Source organism: Peromyscus maniculatus, chromosome X (genome assembly GCF_049852395.1).
Source record: "Peromyscus maniculatus bairdii isolate BWxNUB_F1_BW_parent chromosome X, HU_Pman_BW_mat_3.1, whole genome shotgun sequence".
In the NCBI taxonomy this organism is placed as follows: Eukaryota; Metazoa; Chordata; class Mammalia; order Rodentia; family Cricetidae; genus Peromyscus; species Peromyscus maniculatus.
The window spans coordinates 116728767-116747355 of record NC_134875.1 but is presented as its reverse complement, the minus strand read 5'-3'; the positions used below and the strand labels follow the sequence as shown (position 1 = coordinate 116747355).

General features: G+C 43.2%; 1 protein-coding gene across 3 annotated transcripts in view; it reads right to left on the bottom strand.

Annotated features, from left to right (window-relative positions):
* Positions 1-5130: 5130 nt before the first annotated feature.
* Asb9 (ankyrin repeat and SOCS box containing 9) overlaps positions 5131-18589 on the bottom strand; it is a 37494-nt gene continuing 24035 nt past the window's right edge. For all 3 annotated transcript variants that reach the window (XM_042269384.2, XM_042269383.2, XM_042269385.2), the window contains 5 exons: positions 15814-15921; positions 13974-14124; positions 11294-11428; positions 9303-9494; positions 5131-5342 (listed from right to left, as the gene is read on the bottom strand). In XM_042269384.2, the coding sequence (XP_042125318.1) occupies positions 5218-5342; positions 9303-9494; positions 11294-11428; positions 13974-14124; positions 15814-15921 (711 nt within the window). In that variant the 3' untranslated portion in view covers positions 5131-5217. The remainder of the gene's footprint in view (positions 5343-9302; positions 9495-11293; positions 11429-13973; positions 14125-15813; positions 15922-18589) is intronic.

Below are 18589 nucleotides of genomic sequence, written 5' to 3'. Positions count from 1 at the left end.
TATAATTATTATATCGGGTAATATTTGTGAAAGTCTTTGCTCCAGGTCCAACATTGGGTCATATGTTAAGTGCTATATGCATGTTTGATAAAATAACAAAAATAATCATTGTTATGTTACTGTACATTGGACTTCAGGCAAATCAACCCAAACTTAATGGCTATTAGCCATCAGCAGGTATAGCCATCTGGAGGCATTCTAAAATGTCTCCAAAGCATTTACCTTAAAGTCAAACTATTACCCAGGTAGGCTTGACTTAGAAGCAGACAGTATTTTCCAGCTGCTCACAGTCAGGGAGATGTGTTCCTCATGGCCCGAGAGGAAGTAAACTGTGCTGGCATTTTCAAAAATGGCAAGAAACTCAGTAGTCTCTAGATGCTGAGAGAGCCCCTGACTGACAGCCAGCGGGAAAACAGGGTCCACAGTCCTACTACTACAAGAAACTGGTTTCTTCCAATAAGCATGAGTTCATTTTAAAAAAAAAAAAAAAAAGCCCCATGGACCCCAGATAAAAAAATAATTGTGTCAACATACGTGTGTAATGACTAATTTTGATTGCCAAATTAATCATATTAGGAAATTCCTCAGGCGTTAGTGTTATGCACTTTTGGTAGTGCCTATGAAGGCAATTCCAAGAAGGAATTACCAAGGTGAATAGGAGAAGACCTGCCATGAATTTGGGGCATGGAGTGTGCCATCCATCCCATAGCCAGGCTGAATAAAAAGAGTAATAAAGAAAGGTCAGTGTTGGCATTCCTTTCTCAATGCTCCTTGGTCCACTGTGACATGAGCAAGCAGCCTCAAGCTCTTGGTTGCTCAGCTTCGAGCTACAAGCTGCTCCCTGCTGTGATGACTTCCCCACAATGATGGACACAAAGCTTCCTCCCTCAAGTTGCTTCTGCTCAGGTACTGGATCACAGAGATGAGAGAAGTCACTAATACACTGTGGTTTCAGTCCTATGGAGACCTGAAACAGAATCTAGCTAACTGTGCTAAAAAGTCTGCCCTATAGAAACAATGACGGATGCAGTTTGTGTTGTGTCAGCCCAATACATCTGTAACAGTTTGTTGTGTAGCAGTCTGAAACTATTACAGCTGGAAAGAAAACAGTAAACATGGGAGTGCCAGATGAGCAGTCAGTGTTGTCCACAGTGTAGGGGACATCTTTGTCACCCTACCCCATGACAGGGAAAGATTTTGTCACCGACAAGATCAGCCCACAATGGTCTTGGCTCATACAAAGGAGTTGATATGCAATAACAAGCTTGATCTTCTAAGACTATATAGTGTGGTACTATATCTACCCAACTCACTGGAAGAACAAGGCTGACTCACTCACCCCAAGAGTTACCAAGTTTGGGGTCTCTCAGGCTGAATCATGGGATCCCAGAAAGCACTGTGTAAATGTCCAGGCCTAAACATAACATTGCTTCTCAGTATCACAGTAGGATCTTTGACCTACCGACCTGCTTCTCAATCCATGTTCCAGAGACCACCAGGAACTGGGAAAGGGGTTTTAGACCTGAAGAGCAGACCTCTGTGCTTGCTTAAAGAAAAGAAATGGCAAAGCACGGGATCGGCAAGAGATTTAACTTCTGAGTTGAACCCTAGCTTTGCCACTTGCTAACTGTGACACTTTAGCCCTTCTGTAGCCCTGTCTGTGGAGTGGAGCAACATTTGTAAAGATTAGTATACGTCACTAATGCTTCATACCTACCTTTTAGTGAGACCTGGGCAATAGGAGCTATTTTAGCTACGTGATGCTGACCTGGTCTTATTTTGAAACCCAAAGGCTGGGTTTTAATCACATTGTAAAGCCCCGCCCCTGTGCCCGGAATAGCTGAGCACACTTTGTTTCCTTGTTCCTGAGCCCTTGGTGTCTGTTTATTGCCTGACCACTTCAGATTGGTACACAGAGTACCAGACCACATCAATCAAAGCCAGAATTTAAAAGTCATTGTTTCCCAGTCCTTTTCTCTTGCTTTCTTCGTTCGTCATAACATGAATTATGCTAGCCATGTACACCTACTGAACCAAAACAAGAAACACATTGCAAAGCAACAATACATTAGTCTACAGAATGTTACGCTGTGATCTGAAAACAGATAAAATGCTTACTGGCTTTAAAAGATGGTATCATGAAGCTAAACTTACATCCATCATTCCTGTAAGTGGATAGCATAGGGTTTTCAGGGCTGTGATAAAACTCATGACCAAAAGCAGCTTGGGGAAGGATAGGTTTATTCTGCTTACCCATATCACAATTCATTGTTGAAGGCAGTCAGGGCAGGGAATTCAAACAGGGCAGGGACCTGGAGACAGGAGCTGAAGCAGAGGCCATAGAGGAATACTGCTTACTGGCTTGCTCCACGAGTTTTCTTATAGAACTCAGGATCACCAACCCAGAGGTAGCATCACCAACAGTGAACTGGGACCTCCCATGTCAATCATTGATCAAGAAAATGCCCTACAGGCTTGCCTGCCGCCCAGTCTTATGGAGGCATTTTCTCAATTGAGGTTCCTTTCCCTCAGATGACTAGCTTGTGTCAAGCTGACAGAAAACCAGCCAGGACAGTGAGGGTGTTTAAGCGTCACTTACACAGCTTTGATGATAGAATTGTTTGCATTGCATCAGGTTAACAAAACATTCAAAGGTGTACACCACTTGTAAACACAACCACATCCATACTCAGAAAAGTGGATCTTTTAAAGGCGTCTTCTGTCTGAGCATTGCTAAGTGAAGTGCTTTAACATTCCCCTAAATTGCAACGAGGGAAGTAGTGGTCATATTTTCCTGAAGATGACCATTTGTTATATGGATTTTCAAATTGCTTAATTGACTAGAATACTTAAAAGAAGAAAAATGTTCTTCTAGAAATTGTTACATTTTTGGATTACCATAGAAAGGGTTTGTCTGAGACATTTTATGTGAAACACCAAGGTTTAATTGACAGTGTTGCCTGTGCCTCGTGTGTGTGTGTGTGTGTGTGTGTGTGTGTGTGTGTGTGTGTGTGTGCATTGTTCATGTGTACGTTTATATGTTCATGCACATTTGCACATTTGTGCCCTTATGTGTGGATGCTATGGATCGACACCAGTGTCTTCCTCAATTGTTCTCCTTTTTTCCCCCTTTGAGACAGGGTCTCTCCTGAATCTGCAGTTTGCCATTCTGGCTAGATTGTCTTTGTCCCTACCAGCACCGGATTTAAAGCTGTGTGCCCCCGTGGGTTCTGGGGATCATCGTGGGGACATGAGTTGTCATGCTTGCATTTACTGAGCCAATTCCCTAAGACCTAAACTGATGTTTTCCATTTTAAAAAAAAAAATGTAAAAATAAAATAGAAAAAAACACTGGCAAAATGGTCACAGCTCCTGCCCCTTGGCAAAAGAGTCGTTGACTAGAATGTGAGAGTTAGGAAACAGTATCTGTTGTTAGAATATGCCGATCTCATTAACTTTTGCCTCCTTAGTGTCTAGAATAATGCCTGAAACAGACGCAGGCACTCACTAAATAATCCCTGGATAAACAAACTCAGGGAAATGAATGGAATTGAATGAATTAGCAAGATGCAGGAATACTTATGTTCGTTAGCTGTCTATAAATTGAGTAGTGAAAGTAAAGATGGCCAGATTAAGAGAGACGTGGGAAGGGCAGGGGCTTTATTCAAACTGGAACTATGGGCTATAGCACCAAAGAAACCATTGTCAGTAGAATCTATCACCACAAAGTTTTCATTCCCAAATGGAAATTTCCAGAGCCTCTGTGGTAAACCATTTTGTGACTGGTCATTTATGGGTAGCAAAGCTTTTGCTTGAATAAGTGTGTGGCAACAGCGCCATCTTCTGGAAAAACTTGTTCGGAATTTGAAAACCGTCTCCTGGAGTTTTTCATATAGCAAATTAAGAATCACAGGAAAAAATATATTGGTTATATTTTGGACGATCATCTAGGCCATATTTAATCTCATATGTCTGGTTACAATCTTTTCTTTCTTTATTATAATGATGTAACAGAACCCCAAATTCCTCTCTCAGAGAGATTACAACCATCCATACTAAACTGCATCACAGGTTTCCTGTAAATCTGAAACTGAAAAGCAGTTAAAATCTGTTAACTTACCATATGAGGAACACTGTCCAATAGAAGTTTCTGCAACTGTATCTGTGTAACACACTTGACAACACAGTGGCCGCTTGGCCTGAGTAGGTCGTAAACCCTTGATATGCGCCTGACGACACTGAGGTGGTTTTCCTTTTACTTGGCTTTAATTCATTTTTTTAATCCACCATATATGTGTACTTCAGGGTTTCCCAAGCTAGACACCATCTGCATGTTGACCTAGATAATGCTTTGTTGTGGGTCGGAGGCTAGCCTGTGTGCGTGTGATAGTCAGGAGAACCCTGGCCTCTGACTAGCTCTCTGTCAAATCATGCACAACTGAGATTATCCAGTAGTACAAATCTCCTTAGTAAAGACAACTAAAAATGTTTGCAGTCATTGTCAATATCCCAAGTTGGGGGGGGGGGTTGAAAAAATCACCCATGGCTGAAAACCCTAAACAGCAACTATTATATTGTACAGAGGGGTTCTTGAATATGCTTAACATGCATATGGGATTTGGGATAGAAAAAAAACTTGCTTCTCTATCTAATACATCCACAACTGTGTCATAAAGTGAGAAAAGGTTAATAGCATAGATACAAACAAAGAAACGTTGTCCTTCATCTCCCTTTGGATGCCATGGAGATGGTGCCAGGACCGTAATAACAGAAAATTCTGTCTTCGCTGAAATTGGCCAGGTTAACAGCAGACAATTTACGTTTGCATCTGGCTCCTCTGTCCTTGATCTGGGTAATTGGATGTATTGATCAGTCTGAGCTTCAGTGTATTACCTGGCAAAGGTAATACAGTAAATAGTGCCCACCTGGGCAGTTGGCTGTGAAGGCTCAATTAGATGATGCATAATGTGTTCCCAGCTTCGTGCTCGCCATGTAGGACACGTTCAAAACCAATAGCTCTTTTGTAGACAGTCATGTTTAAGCAGAGGACAGTCTTTGAGCTCTCTAACCAATAACATAACGTACCCAGTGAGTTCCCATGAAAAATAATTTTAAAGAAAACACTAGTCGAACATCATAAACAAGTTTATTTGAAACTCCAGTGGCAAGAGTTTCAACAGTCTTATTCAACTGTTTGTGGACCCACTCCCTACACAATTAAATGTGCAAAAGGAATCGCTTCAGGTTTTCCGGGAGGAAGAGTCCAGCAATCTTATGATGCTGCCAAATGCCAAAGCATTTCCGGATCCTCAGGCGGCATAACTCCATCAAAGACGGGGGTCCTGGAGGAAGAGCATGGGACAAGTCACACACTGGCTTCACTGACCTAGGACTGCCTTTTAAATCCTGCAATATATAATAGTCTTATACAGAAATACTATACACTTAAGACCATTTTTTTACTTTTTCTGAGATAATAATATAATTACATCGTTTCACCCTCTCCTCCCTCCAAAGATTCCTGTATACCTCTCCTTAATCTCTTTCAAATTCATGGCCTCTTTTTTCATTGATTGTTATGTGCATATATGAAGGGGGCATTCTGAGACCATGTTCTCTCTTTTCCTGTATTTAATGGAAGTAAAATCTTATGATGCTTTAAGATGTATTTTAATTTTTATCTCTATGTATGTGTATACATGGTAGTATGAGCACATGCATGAGGGTACCCATGGAGGCCGGAAGAAGGCGTAGGATCACCTGCAGCTGGAGTTACACAGGCAGTTGTGAGCTGCCAGATGTGAGTGCTGGGAATAGAACCCCAGTCCTCTGCAATAGCAGGAGGCACTCTTAACTGCTCAGTCATCTCCATCCCTCATTGGATTTTAATTTATGCCAGAGTGAAAGAAATTTAAAATTTACCCTCACTAACAGGAGGCTTCAGGAAACTACCTTGGAAATTAAATAACCATACAAAAATTCCAATCATAAAAAATAAAATTCACATTTCATGGTGCTTTTACCTTAAAACTTAAATCATACATGCAAGTATGTTTATGTTATAATTTTAGCAATTTAAAGCTATTCAAGTCTACTGAGTTCCCGATGAATCATAAGTTCAGGTTAGTAAGTTGTATTTACTCTTCTAGTCTCTATTCTAAGTTATCCCAAAGCTTCAGCTCATGGGTGAAAATGAACCAAAATTTGCACAGGGAACACCCAAGAGTTCACTAAATTTTAGGATGGTGGTTCTCAACAGGCTGGGGGGGGGGAGGAGGGGGAAGAAAAGGGAAATACTTTCTCCCTGGAGTCAGGAGCATAGCACAGCTCTTGACTCCAACTGTCAGTGGTACCACAGTTTAGAACCCCTATCATAGTATTAAAGGGAAGGCATAATCACCCATCCCCACCCCCACTCCTTGAGCCAAATTAAAATGGGAAGTTGTTTTTTGGGTAATTTTTAAAAGAAAACTATATACCCTTAATAACTCCCTGAAACAGTAGCCTTCAATCCAGGGTGCCATTTAGATTGGACTGGAGTTGGGCAAGTGTGCACTACACGATGCTGTGTCCTACCCCAGAGACACCGCTTCAGTTACCAATGGTTCGTGCCTGTGCCTCTAGCTTTTGTTAAAGCCCTGGGCCCCAGGTCATTGTATTGTGAAGTCAGTCTTGAGACGACAAGTGAAATGATACCGTGGCCCCTACTGTCCTGTAACCTCCCCACCAGCTACAGGCAAACTGAAGTAATGGGCCTCTCTGGTGGTGGAAAACAAGTAAAAACAAATATAGTCAAAGAAATGTGTGGACGCTGTAGCTGGAGCCCTAAGAGCGCCTTCCAGAAGGGACCAGTTGGAAATTAGGGCATCTTTCCGATTATGTTCAAGGCACAGACCAACAAACCTCACAGCATACCCTTAGGGAGAATGGACGTTAACCTAACTTCACTCAGGAGTGCTGGAGGATGCGACTAATATGTGCTAGATGTACTGTTGGGGCAACTGTGAGAAGCCCTCATAAAGTTCCATGAAGAAGACTTCAGAGCAAGCTTGTTGGGCTGAGAGAGTCATTTTACATTTTCAGTCCGTGCCATGGAAAAGAGTTTTAGACGCCAAGCACGGGAAGAAAGGATAATATTGAAATCCTTTCCTTTAGCTTCCAAAGAAAGGGAGAGCCCCACCTTTCCTAACTTCCATGCCAAGCTCAACTCCCAGCTCGGTTACGTTTCAGCTAATTCCCCAGTCCCCACACCCTTGAAGAAGGACAGCAATTTAATTAAGTTGCCTCCCTGAGCACAGAGCATCAATCAGGTAAGCTGAATCAGCAAGGAGACCTGGAGACAGAAACTGATGTGTTCTATCTGTAGGCTAACTTTTTGTGCTTGCCTGGGACCATTTCTGGTGCGCTATCAACCTGCTAAAAAGTAGCCTTACCAGAATCCTAAGAGTGACTCATGATGGCAACACAGAGGTGATTTTCTTCAGTGGCAAATTATGCTTGGCTGGTGTGGGGGTCCTTAGGATGGAACCTCGAGGCTGTCATTCTAGTAAGCAGGGGTTCTACCACCGAGCTGTACTCCTAAACCAGTAGGACCATAGGCCTTCCTGTCACCACGCCAAGTGGGAAATGAAGAAGTCAAGGATAACCTAGGTCTCTACAAATAGCTTTAGGGAACAGAGAAAGCACCAAGCTGGGCATGGTGGCTACACCTTCAATCCCAACAGTAAGGCAGAGGCAGAGAGCTCTCCGTAAGTTCAAGGCTAGCCTGATCTACACAGCGAGCTCCAAGATAGCCAGGACTACATAGAGATACCTTGTCTCCAAAAAAAAAAACATTTTTAAAAGGAAAACATCAGTGAAGACAATCTGATAAGATTATATGAAGAGGAAGGAGTTATCTTCATCCCACTGTGTGACTTCAAAGGGCCCTGAGGCACAACTGCCTCTGGGTATCACTTTCCCAATAAAAATATTAAAACTTATATTTTACAACTATGTTAGTATAAAGATGAATATAATTCTAGTTAGTCTTTATTCATCATTCTTCATGTTTTAACGAGAATTAAAACATTTCTGTGGGCCCTGAGGGACTATAAGAGAAAGTGGCCCTGTATGGATGCATAGAATTTTTTTTTTAACAAGAAACCATCCAAATGCAGGCAGAAATGCCCAGTGATTATCCAACTGTTTAACAGAAAGAGGTCTCTAGTTGATTCTTTCTGCCTACATCAGTCTTCCTCAGCCTGTCCTGTGATGCTAAAAGGGCAGGCAGCAACTGCAAGATGGGCGATTGCCCTGGGGCAGTGGGAGTAGGAACAAGTCCTTGGCCCACTTGATCATTCCGCCCAACATCAGCACTACTTCTCAGCCTGTGGGTAGAAAATAACCAGCTTATTTTCTTCAGGTATGGAGGCCTGCTTCCCAATCCCACAGTCCAACGGCGAAGCTCAGTCAACACTCTAGGAAGAAAGCAGGTCCTGAATTGCCTCCAAGAACAACTACTAATGCCATCAGGCATCCTCACAACCTGAAAGGGGTCTCTGCTCCAAGTGATTCCCCTTCTCCTATGAACACCACTGCTTAGTTATTTGTGAGCAGTGGGAGGTCTTCTTCATGGAGGAGTGTGGTTAACTGGCAAGAGTAAATGTGTCTTGATTGGTGTAAATCATTAAACACATACCCTAAACTCTCGGTGAGCTGCATCTTAACCCCAGCAATCAATTACTCCGTGCTTCGGCTGATGTACGGAGTAGTTAGACATCTTGGGGAATCAGACAATGCCTAGAAGACTTCTGAATTACTCTAAAGCAGTGGTTCTCAACCTGTGGGTCACAACCCCTTTAGGTGGTCACCTAAGACCATCAGAAAACATGAGTGTTTACATTATGATTCATAACAGTAGTGAGGTTGCAGTTATAAAGTATCAATGAAAATAATTTTATGGTTGGGAGGGTCAGCACAGCATGAGGAACTGTATTAAAGGGTCGCAGGATTAGGAAGGTTGAGAACCACTGCTCTAAAGCATGCTTCAGTTAACTTAAATATCAAATGCTTTTAAATAATAGCTGACCTCTTTAAAAACTAGCAGCCTGACTCCAACATATCAAACAACAAAAGGCTGTTTACTTCATAAGGAATACTGTGCCCTGTGAAATTATCTCAGGTTCCCCATGCATGCTGATGGCAGAGAGGGATCTTTTAGAGAACTGGAAGTCAAAATTTAGGAAATACCTGTCTCTCTCATACTAAAGATCAAAGGAGTCTTATGGGCTAGGGCTTAGATTCAGGCACAAGATAGGCACCTTCTCTCTCCAAGAAGATCTGGATCAGAGGACTGTCCGGAGGAACCAAATCCACAGGCCGTTTCCCTTCAGCATTCCTAGCTTGAGGATTTGCTCCAAAGTCTATCAGCAGATTCACCAGCTCCCCAATGCACATCTTGGCCACTACATGAAGAGGAGAATCCAAGCCTTTGCCTTCATTCACAGATGCTCCTAGACAGTCACAAGAACAAAAGAGGTCAACAGGGGAGCGGGCTCTATTCACCCACTATTTTCAAACATGGAGTCTCCAAAGTGTCTAAAAATGGGGAATCCATGATGAACATAATTCTGTGAGACTGAGAACTGACCTTACTTTATATCATTTAATGTAATAAGAGGGAAATTGGGCAATGGATATACAGCTCTGTTGGTAAAGTGGTTGCCATGCAAATATGAGAATCTGTGTTCAATCAGCAGCACCCAGAGAAACATGTGAGTGTGGTAGCACATGCTTGTAAGCGCAGCATGCTGAAGGGTGGAGACAGACAGATCCTTGAAGTCAGCCAAGCCTAATCAGTGAGCCTCAGGTCCAGTGAGAGACATGGCTCTGAAAATCAAGTTGGATGGCTCCTGAGGAACAAGGTTGACCTCTGGCCTCCACACATCTTGCCTGCGTGCACGCACGCGCAGGTACACACACACACACACACACACACACACACACACACACCCCTCCCCACATGAATATGCACACTTTTACACAAGTATAATAAAAGGAAACTATTATTTGACAATGTGACTGAAAGTACAGTGTGAGCTGTGGAGCACATGGAGTTAACAGCTCACCACAGAGTATTCTACATGGGCATGATACAATCAAGAAAAATCTGGGTAGCATGAAAGCTGTACATCCATTAGTAATGCAGTGTAAGTATTAGTACAGACCAAGAATGGGGCTAGATGGGGAGCCTGCATACATCCCGAAGCCAGATTCATACACTGAGCAGCCAGCACTGCATTTAAAGACTTGAGACTATGTGAGCTGGCTCATTAAACACAGCCAGTTAAGGAAGACATTTTTTTTTCCTAAGGTGGAATAATGGATCCTGTTACCACAGGAAGGGTGGCAAATTCTCTTTAGGATAAGGTGGATTTCTGGGACTATCTCCACCCAACTCTACCTACCCTCTAAATAATCCCCACCCCAACTCCGAGTTTGCTTCTCACTGAGGTATATGCAGGCTCACACTTTCACCTGCTGATGTCCCTCCACAAAAACCGATGCCCAGTTAACAAATGTTAATTGAGTTGTTTTTAAATAACACTTTTTCATTTTGTGAGAGTTGCCAAACATGGCCCTGTCCTGGATAAGAGCTTTAACTGTCTCAAAGCTTAAAATCCACCTACAAGTAGTAATAGGAAGGAGTGAGGGTGGCGGAGAAAACTGGTAAATTAGATATGCTACCAGAGACGTGAAAAGAAATGGAGAACACAAGAGAAGTGCGTGTGGGGGAGCAACTCCTGGGTCTTAAAGGAGGAACAGAATTCAGATAATTAAAGAGATGTCGTAGTGTTCCCAGTGTTGAGAAGGGGACTGGACAACCAGAGGGAGCTATGGAAAGATAGTACATCTCTTCAAGAAAAGGAAACTGTTTATGGCAGACTAAGTTCCTAATCAGAAAGAAATGGGGGAGATAGTCCCAAACTGGAAGAGTCAGCTAAAAGCCTGCCGCCTTGCAAGCTTTTCCGAGCTGAATCATGATTGTCCAGCTAGAGAGAAGCAGAGGAAAGGGGGGAACAGCTAGTGATCATTGAGGGCCACCTCATCATCACCCTCTTCTTCATTGTCCTGCGACTAAGAAGTGAGAGAACTGAAGTGGGGACGATGTAGAAGAAGTTCCCATCAGGACAGGGTGGCCTTGCTCAAGCCCTTTGCCCACACTCCTTCCTCTAGATGGAAGGATCATCAGGATTCACTCAGTTCACTTTTCATTTTCACACCTCATTTTGTTTTTGCTTCTTCACCTTACCTGCCTGCAGAAGAATCTTGGCACAGGCTATCTGCTGGTGTTTACAAGCCACATAGAGAGGACTGCCCAGGTGGCTGATGTTATGGTCGATATTGGCCCCATAAGCTACAAGGGACTCGATGCATTTCACATGGCCTACAGTGCACAAAAGAAGAAAAGTGTTACCGCACAAATTCCCTAAACAACAGTCCCTACAGTCTGTCTGTTTAAACCTGTCCCCAACACCTCCAGCAATCAAAAGCCATGTTCTAGAACGGAGAATAATTTTCAGCACTAGCATCAGAGTAAATGTCTGTTCCCAAGTCCATCAGGTCAGCTCCCCAACTGGACATCCTAGCCACATCATGAAGAGAAGAATGAGGCTTTTGCCTTGGTTCATAAAAACAAGAGGAGGGTCAGCCAAAGAGCAGACTCCAACCATCAACATCCACAGCTGCGGGTAGAATGGCACCTGCGTTCACCAGCCATGCAAAACGACCGACAGCCACTCACCTCCATCAATTGTTGTGTGTGCTTGTGAGCCATGGAGAAACAGGCTAAAGACAGTCCTGAAGAAGGACATGGAATGTATCACAGGCCAAGGAAGGAAGCTTACAGCCTTCGAAGGCTGAAGGAATAGGCCACAGTAAGGACAGGCAAGTCTTAGACCCTGACAAATCCCATGGGAGCAAGGCCCAGTCTGGCAAATCAAGTTTGGTCAAAGCAGACTGATTCTGCCTTGGCCCAGAATGTCATACTTTAAGCATTGCCCCTTTGGGGAGATCTCATGTTGAACCATTTTAGCTGTATGTATCCAGTAAATATGTTGAGTTAGTATGGCCCTTCATAAAGAAATGGCAATGCTTTCCCAGTTAATTACAACATGGTTTGGTCTGGGTGAATGCAAAGCCATTCTGGAAAGCCACTGGGGAAACAAAGTCCTCCAGCAAAGTACAGCCATGCCAGTGCCGATTAAACACCAGAGAAAAGTAAAATTTTAAAAAATCTTACTTTATAGAAAGATTTACCCCCTTGTGGCGACTGTCAACTTGACAGACTCTAGAATCTGATAGAAGGCAAGCCTCCAGGCACACTTGTGAGGAATTATGGAGACTAAGGTTGGCTCCGGGGAAATTCCACGAGGGATTATCTTGGTTACTTAGTATGTGAGACTCATCTCAACTATCGATGTGACCATTCCCTGGGCAAGAGAGATCAAGCTCAGCAGCGTGTGTGCGGCCATCATCCTCTGCTTCCTGGTTGAAGATGCCATGCATGGGACCAGCTGCTTCAGGCTCCCACTGCCTTGAATTCCCCACCACTGTGAGCTCAAATAAACCGTCTGTCCCTTAAGTTGCTTTCATCAGAGGTGTGAGTATTTTATCATGGCAACAGGAAAAGAAACTAAGTGATACCATCCCTGCCTGAACTGATAGAAAATCTTATAGTTCCTCAACTTAAAAATATGGTTCACTTGCCAAACTGAGATGACCCTAAGCCACTACTAACACCCTAAAATAGAAAATGAAAGTTTTAGAAAGCACAACAAATGCTGGTAAAGGACTCTTGTCCACTGCAGATGGGACTGTGCACTAGGACACCCACAATGGAAATCATTATGCAATGAAATTACCAGACAACTCGGCTATACCAACACTCCTGGGTATGGACGAAAGGAACCTGAGCCAATGTACCACAGGGATAGCTGCAAACCCAGGTTCATCATAACATGGTTCACAGTAGTCACGAAATTGAATCAGCGCAGGTCTCCATTAACAGCTGAATAGATTAAGAAAATGTGGTATGTGCACAACACAGAGTTTTATTCTGCCATAAAGAAGAATGGGATTATATTGCTCACATGAAAATTAATGTAACTGGATAGCATCGTATTCAGCAAAATAAGCCAAACCCAGAAAAACAAATACAAAATACACATTCATTCATATGTGGAACCTAGATTATTTATGTGTTCACAAGTGCACACACGTGAACACTTGTGTGTACACATACACACAAACATACATACATACACACACACACACACACACACACACACACACCATAAAAATAGAAACAGGACCACTTGAGGAAGAGGAAGAAGGGCAGGAGAAGGAAAGGGGGTTGAATATATTTGAGGTACATGATAGCCTTGAATGAAAATGTTAGTATGAACCCTATTGCTTCATACAGTTAAATATGGACTAACAGCCGGGCGGTGGTGGCACATGCCTTTAATCCCAGCACTCGGGAGACAGAGGCAGGCAGATCTCTGTGAGTTTGAGGCCAGCCTGGCCTACCAAGTTAGTACCAGGAAAGGCGCAAAGCTACACAGAGAATCCCTGTCTCGAAAAACCAAAAAATAAAAATAAAAATATGGACTAACAAAAAAAGCCTTGATTTCTATGGGATCAAGTATTCCACAAAGGTCCATAGTCTACTATGTATGTACCATCCCTTGTTATGAAAATATAGCTCTGAAAGGGTAATCTCAAACTTAACTGTGCATCAGAACCCCTAGGGAGATTTGGATCAATCTGGGCTAGAGCAGGACCCAAGCCTTCACAAGCCCTGTCATACTGATGATCCTACTACCAGGCACCTTTTGAAAACTACTTCTCCAAAATGTCCCTCTCTTTTCAGTAGTAAGAGCTTTCTTGGAGGACTGGGTTAAAAATCCTAAAGTTCCCCATAGATTTACCTCTCTTTGCAGCCTCATGGATGGGAGAGGCCAGATCACTCTCAGGTTGGGGAGTGGCTCCATGATCCAGAAGCAGATTCACACATTCCTGGCTGCCATTCACGCAGGCATTAAACAAAGGGGTTCGCCAGTCAATAGACATGGTGTTCACCTGTGAAGAAAATCCAACTCCAGGATGAAGACAGTGATTAATGTGAACCAAATTCAAGGTTAACTATCCCACTTTCAAAGCACTAAAGTTCATCTCTTTATATAAAATGAGGGCCACCAAATTGTCATGAAGTATAAAATATAAGGCAGTAATAATGCTACTGAAGATTCGATCTCCTTCCTTGGGGTTATGAACTTTAAAACTAGTTGTGATAATTTCCATAGCATAGCTTACAAATTAACACTTCCATTTTAAACATCCATCCTAGGCAGTAGCCAGAGTAATCTGAAATTGATTTAAAAAAAAAAACCTATTCCTTTTCATTTAAAGGTTGATTCTCATGCAAATATGCTTAACACATACCAAAGATTCCATTCATAAATGAGAGAATTGGTAAAATAATAGGGTCTGATCAGAGAAGAATTTATATCGTCAGTCAATATGCTACTTAACTACGTTTGCAAATAGATACAGAACTGGTTAACACCACCATAAAATTCTAGACTTTGGAGCCATTCTTTTCTAACATTAGAAATTTACAAACTAGCATCCATGTCACTATGTTTGAGCTACACACAAACACTAGCTAGCAAGCCCAAATCCACTCAGACTCTTCCACCTTGTCATATAATCTGATGTATGTGTTAAACGAAGATATTGTGGGGGAGGGACCAGAATTCACTGCCACACCCTCTTTCCAAGGAAGGCCAAGACCTAGAGGACACATAGGAGATGCTCACTCTCCAGGTCCCACAGTGCCACAGGATCACAGAGTGACTGTTTCATTAATGTTTCCATCCCAGCTGCCTCTTTTGCCTCCCATTAGCCTGGGCCCTGTTCTCATCATAACTGACAAGAAACCTTCTCACCCACTGTTCTCCTGACAAAGAAATGAGTTGGAAAAATTTGCCCAATTTTCCTTCCAGGCTTTTGTTCTGTTGTGTCTCATGCATTCGAAGGCTGTACCTTCCTTTAATTCCCCACTTGGCTGACTGGTTCTGAGGTCCTTCTGTTTCAGATTAGACATCATTTCCTATGGAGAGCCCCTTTTGATCGCCCCACTGTAAATAGATGAACGCTTGTATGTGCTCCCAATAATCTCTATTAATCCTATGACTCTGTGTTAGTTCCAAACTGGCCAGAGGCTCTTTCTAGCCCACAGTGCGTATTCCTTTACAACGTGGCTCTGCAGCCCCTCCCATCACAAGATGGAGGCTAGTTTTCCAATACTTGGGCCTGGGCTTGCCTATATGACGTACTTTGGCCAATATGGCAATGGTAAATGTGATGCAAGAGAAAGGCCTGCCTTCCTCTGCTGCCTTTGCAATCCCTGCTCTCAGCTTCCCGCTCTTGCTGCCCTGCCTGCTGATTGCAGTCATGCCTCTCCATCACGGACTCTTATTCCTCTGGAACCGCAAGCCCAAATGAATTCTTTCATCCTTGACTTACTTCTAGCCATGATGTTTTATCACAGCACCAGAAAAGGAACTAAATGTAACTTTCCAGCTAAAAATTAAATAGTTCACCTCCCAGTAAAGCATATGACCTTGATGAGCGTGATACTCTTGAAAAGTACCACTCTTTACATTTCAAATCAGACTAATCAAAGGTACAGGAAATTATTCCGAGGGACAGAAATAGCCAGTTTTCATTTTTTGATATTGTTTCTTTTATTTAAGCTTCACTTACCTGAGCTCCATGACTCAGTAAAACAGTTGCACAAGGCAGATGACCTCTCAGGCATGCTTCATGGAGCGGAGACACGTGATCCGCTGTGATGATGTTTACAGGCCAGCCCTAGAAAAAGAGAAATGGGCTCAAAAGGGAGAAGAAGGCAATAATAGTACCCTCAGGGTGGTTTTTAGCAGAATAATTCCATTACTATGGGAACTCTCTGAAAAGTTAAATCTTATGGTCAGGTTAAAAAAAAAAGTCAGCCAGGTGGTGGTGGTGCATGTCTTTAATCCCAGCACTCGGGAGGCAGAGCCAGGCAGATCTCTGTGAGTTCGAGGCCTGCCTGGTCTCCAACTCGAGTTCCAGGAAAGGCGCAAAGCTACACAGAGAAACCCTGTCTCGAAAAACAAAAACAACAACAACAACAACAAAAAAGTCTACTAAAATATTCACTGTAGTGTAACAACAAAAGGACCAGAAAAATGGCCCATCACACAGTGCAAATGAGAGCCAAGTATAATATAACTGCAAAGGAAATGACTTTACCAGGATCTACTGAAGCCAGCAACTCAGTCATTTCACTCTTAATGATAGAAACTCAAGAAACAGATACCTAGGAGTCTAGCAATGTACCTCAATTGACAGAGAACTTGCCATCATGCTCAATTTAACACCGGGCTTCTCCAAGTACTTACTGAGAAGGACAAGTAAGAGACAGGATAGTGAGGGGCAGAATACGTGCGTGAGCCTCTGCTTGCCTGCCTTACATGTGTGTGGCTGGGAAGCCCACCAGTGAGTCTTGTCTCTTGGTAGTAACAGCCTGTGTCCTCGTCTCCCCTTTACTGGGGTATTTGCTGATGCTGCCTCTTCCTCCTCCTTCATTCTTCCTTTTCTTCCTCCTTCTCCAGTGTCCCTCCTCCTCTCCTCCTCCTAGGCTCTTCCACTGTTCTTCCTCTACTCTTCCTCCTCCCTTGCACGTCTTCTCTTCCCCTTCTTCTCTCTTCCTCCTCCTCCTCATTCTTTTGCATGTGCTAAAGCCACTGCTCTACCCCTGAGCTACATTCGTACTAAGATTTGCTTCTAATTAAGAAAATGAATAAAGGTCATAAAAGGTTGTTTCCAAGATTAAACAGCTTTTATTTGGCTCACTCTCTTTAGTGTTGGCATTACTTCTTAGCTTATTCTGGTGAAGTCCCTGTCAAGAAAATGAGGGTGGCTTCCGCCCAACAACCAGCCAGGAAGTGACACCCTCAGTCCAACAACTCAAGAGGAGTCAAATTTTGTCAGCTACTGCCTCAGTGAGCTTGGATACAGATCTTCAGTTAGTCAAGCCTTACCGTGACTGTAAGACTTTCTTTTGAGAGTCCTGACGCCAGCAAAATGGTGTCTAAATTCCTGACAAAGTCTATAACAAAGCCACGCTTGTTGCTTCATGTTGCTAAATTTGGAGCATTTTTTTTTTTACACAGCAAGTGACGGGGGCCAAATGCTACCGGGCCAAAACACTAGGTGAACCTCCACAGATAAAAAGTCCCAAAGCAAAGGACAACTGCATTCCCACACTAGACCCTCAGAGTCTGGAAATGCAAAGAAGTCTGAAAGTTTATCCTTGGGATCCATCACCCTCTCGGGAAATGCATAGTCCAGGAGCTAGTAGACCATGAGCCCAATCCAAGCAGAACATGAAAAGAGGTCCAGGAGCAGTTCCACAGCCCAGCCTCAGCCCCAGTCTTAGAACACGTTGTTCTGGGAGACATGGATACAATAAAAGTACTTTTTAATCTATGTATGCTTAGGGTTGTTTTTAAGCGCGCGCGCTCACATTTGTGTGTGTGTGTGTGTGTGTGTGTGTGTGTGTGTGTGTGTGTGTGTAGGTGTGCAGGTATGATGTAGACACACGTGTGTTTAGGTGCTTGTGTCCTACTTGATCACAATCCTTCTTATGCCCAGGAGACAGGGTCTCTCACTGAACCTTGCCTTCAATTGGCAGTCAGAAAATCCCAGTAATCCTTCTATCTCTTCCCTCCCTACCCCCCTACACTGTTGAGATTGCATGTACATGTGACCAACCAATCAAGCTTTTCACATGGGTTCTGGAGATTTTGAACTCAGGTCCTTATAATTGTGTAGCAAATGCTCTTATCCACTTGAGCTATTCCTCTACCCTTTATGCATCGCTAATTTAAATCAATGACTCAAATATGTATTATAACTTTTCCTCCTGGAATAGTATAAAGTTGCCCAAAATTGTTCCAATAAATGGCCTTACTCTCCATTAGTCCTGACACATGTTTATCTACTTCTGCAGGCATTTATGAGTGGGTCAGCCACTATCATTCTGTGCCTTTGGCTTTTACCCTCTGAGCAGCGGGGTCACACATTTTGAGATATCAAATCACTCTGTGCTTACACCTCAGTGCACAGGGGCTCAGATCCAGAGCGCAGGAAAGGGTTCTGGGAGACTTGCCATAATATGTTTGTAAATGAGAGGCTCCAGTGCCCTTGACAGTCTTTCTCCATCCTCACTCTGCTGTTTACAGGGAAGGAAGAGACTACAGCTTCCCTCCCTCCAGAACCTCAAATCCCATCTGTACACCGGGACTCCTCAAAACATGGTTCCCGGTGCCCTGACACCGGAAGAACTTAACTGACTGAATTTATCCCTTCACAAGGTCACCACGGACTTTACAACCCGACACTTGTTATTTTACTATGGCCACTATCATTCATTTGTTCATTTTAGTGAAAGCACCGCCTCAAATCTTCTTGTTTTCTTTGATTTTCTCATTCT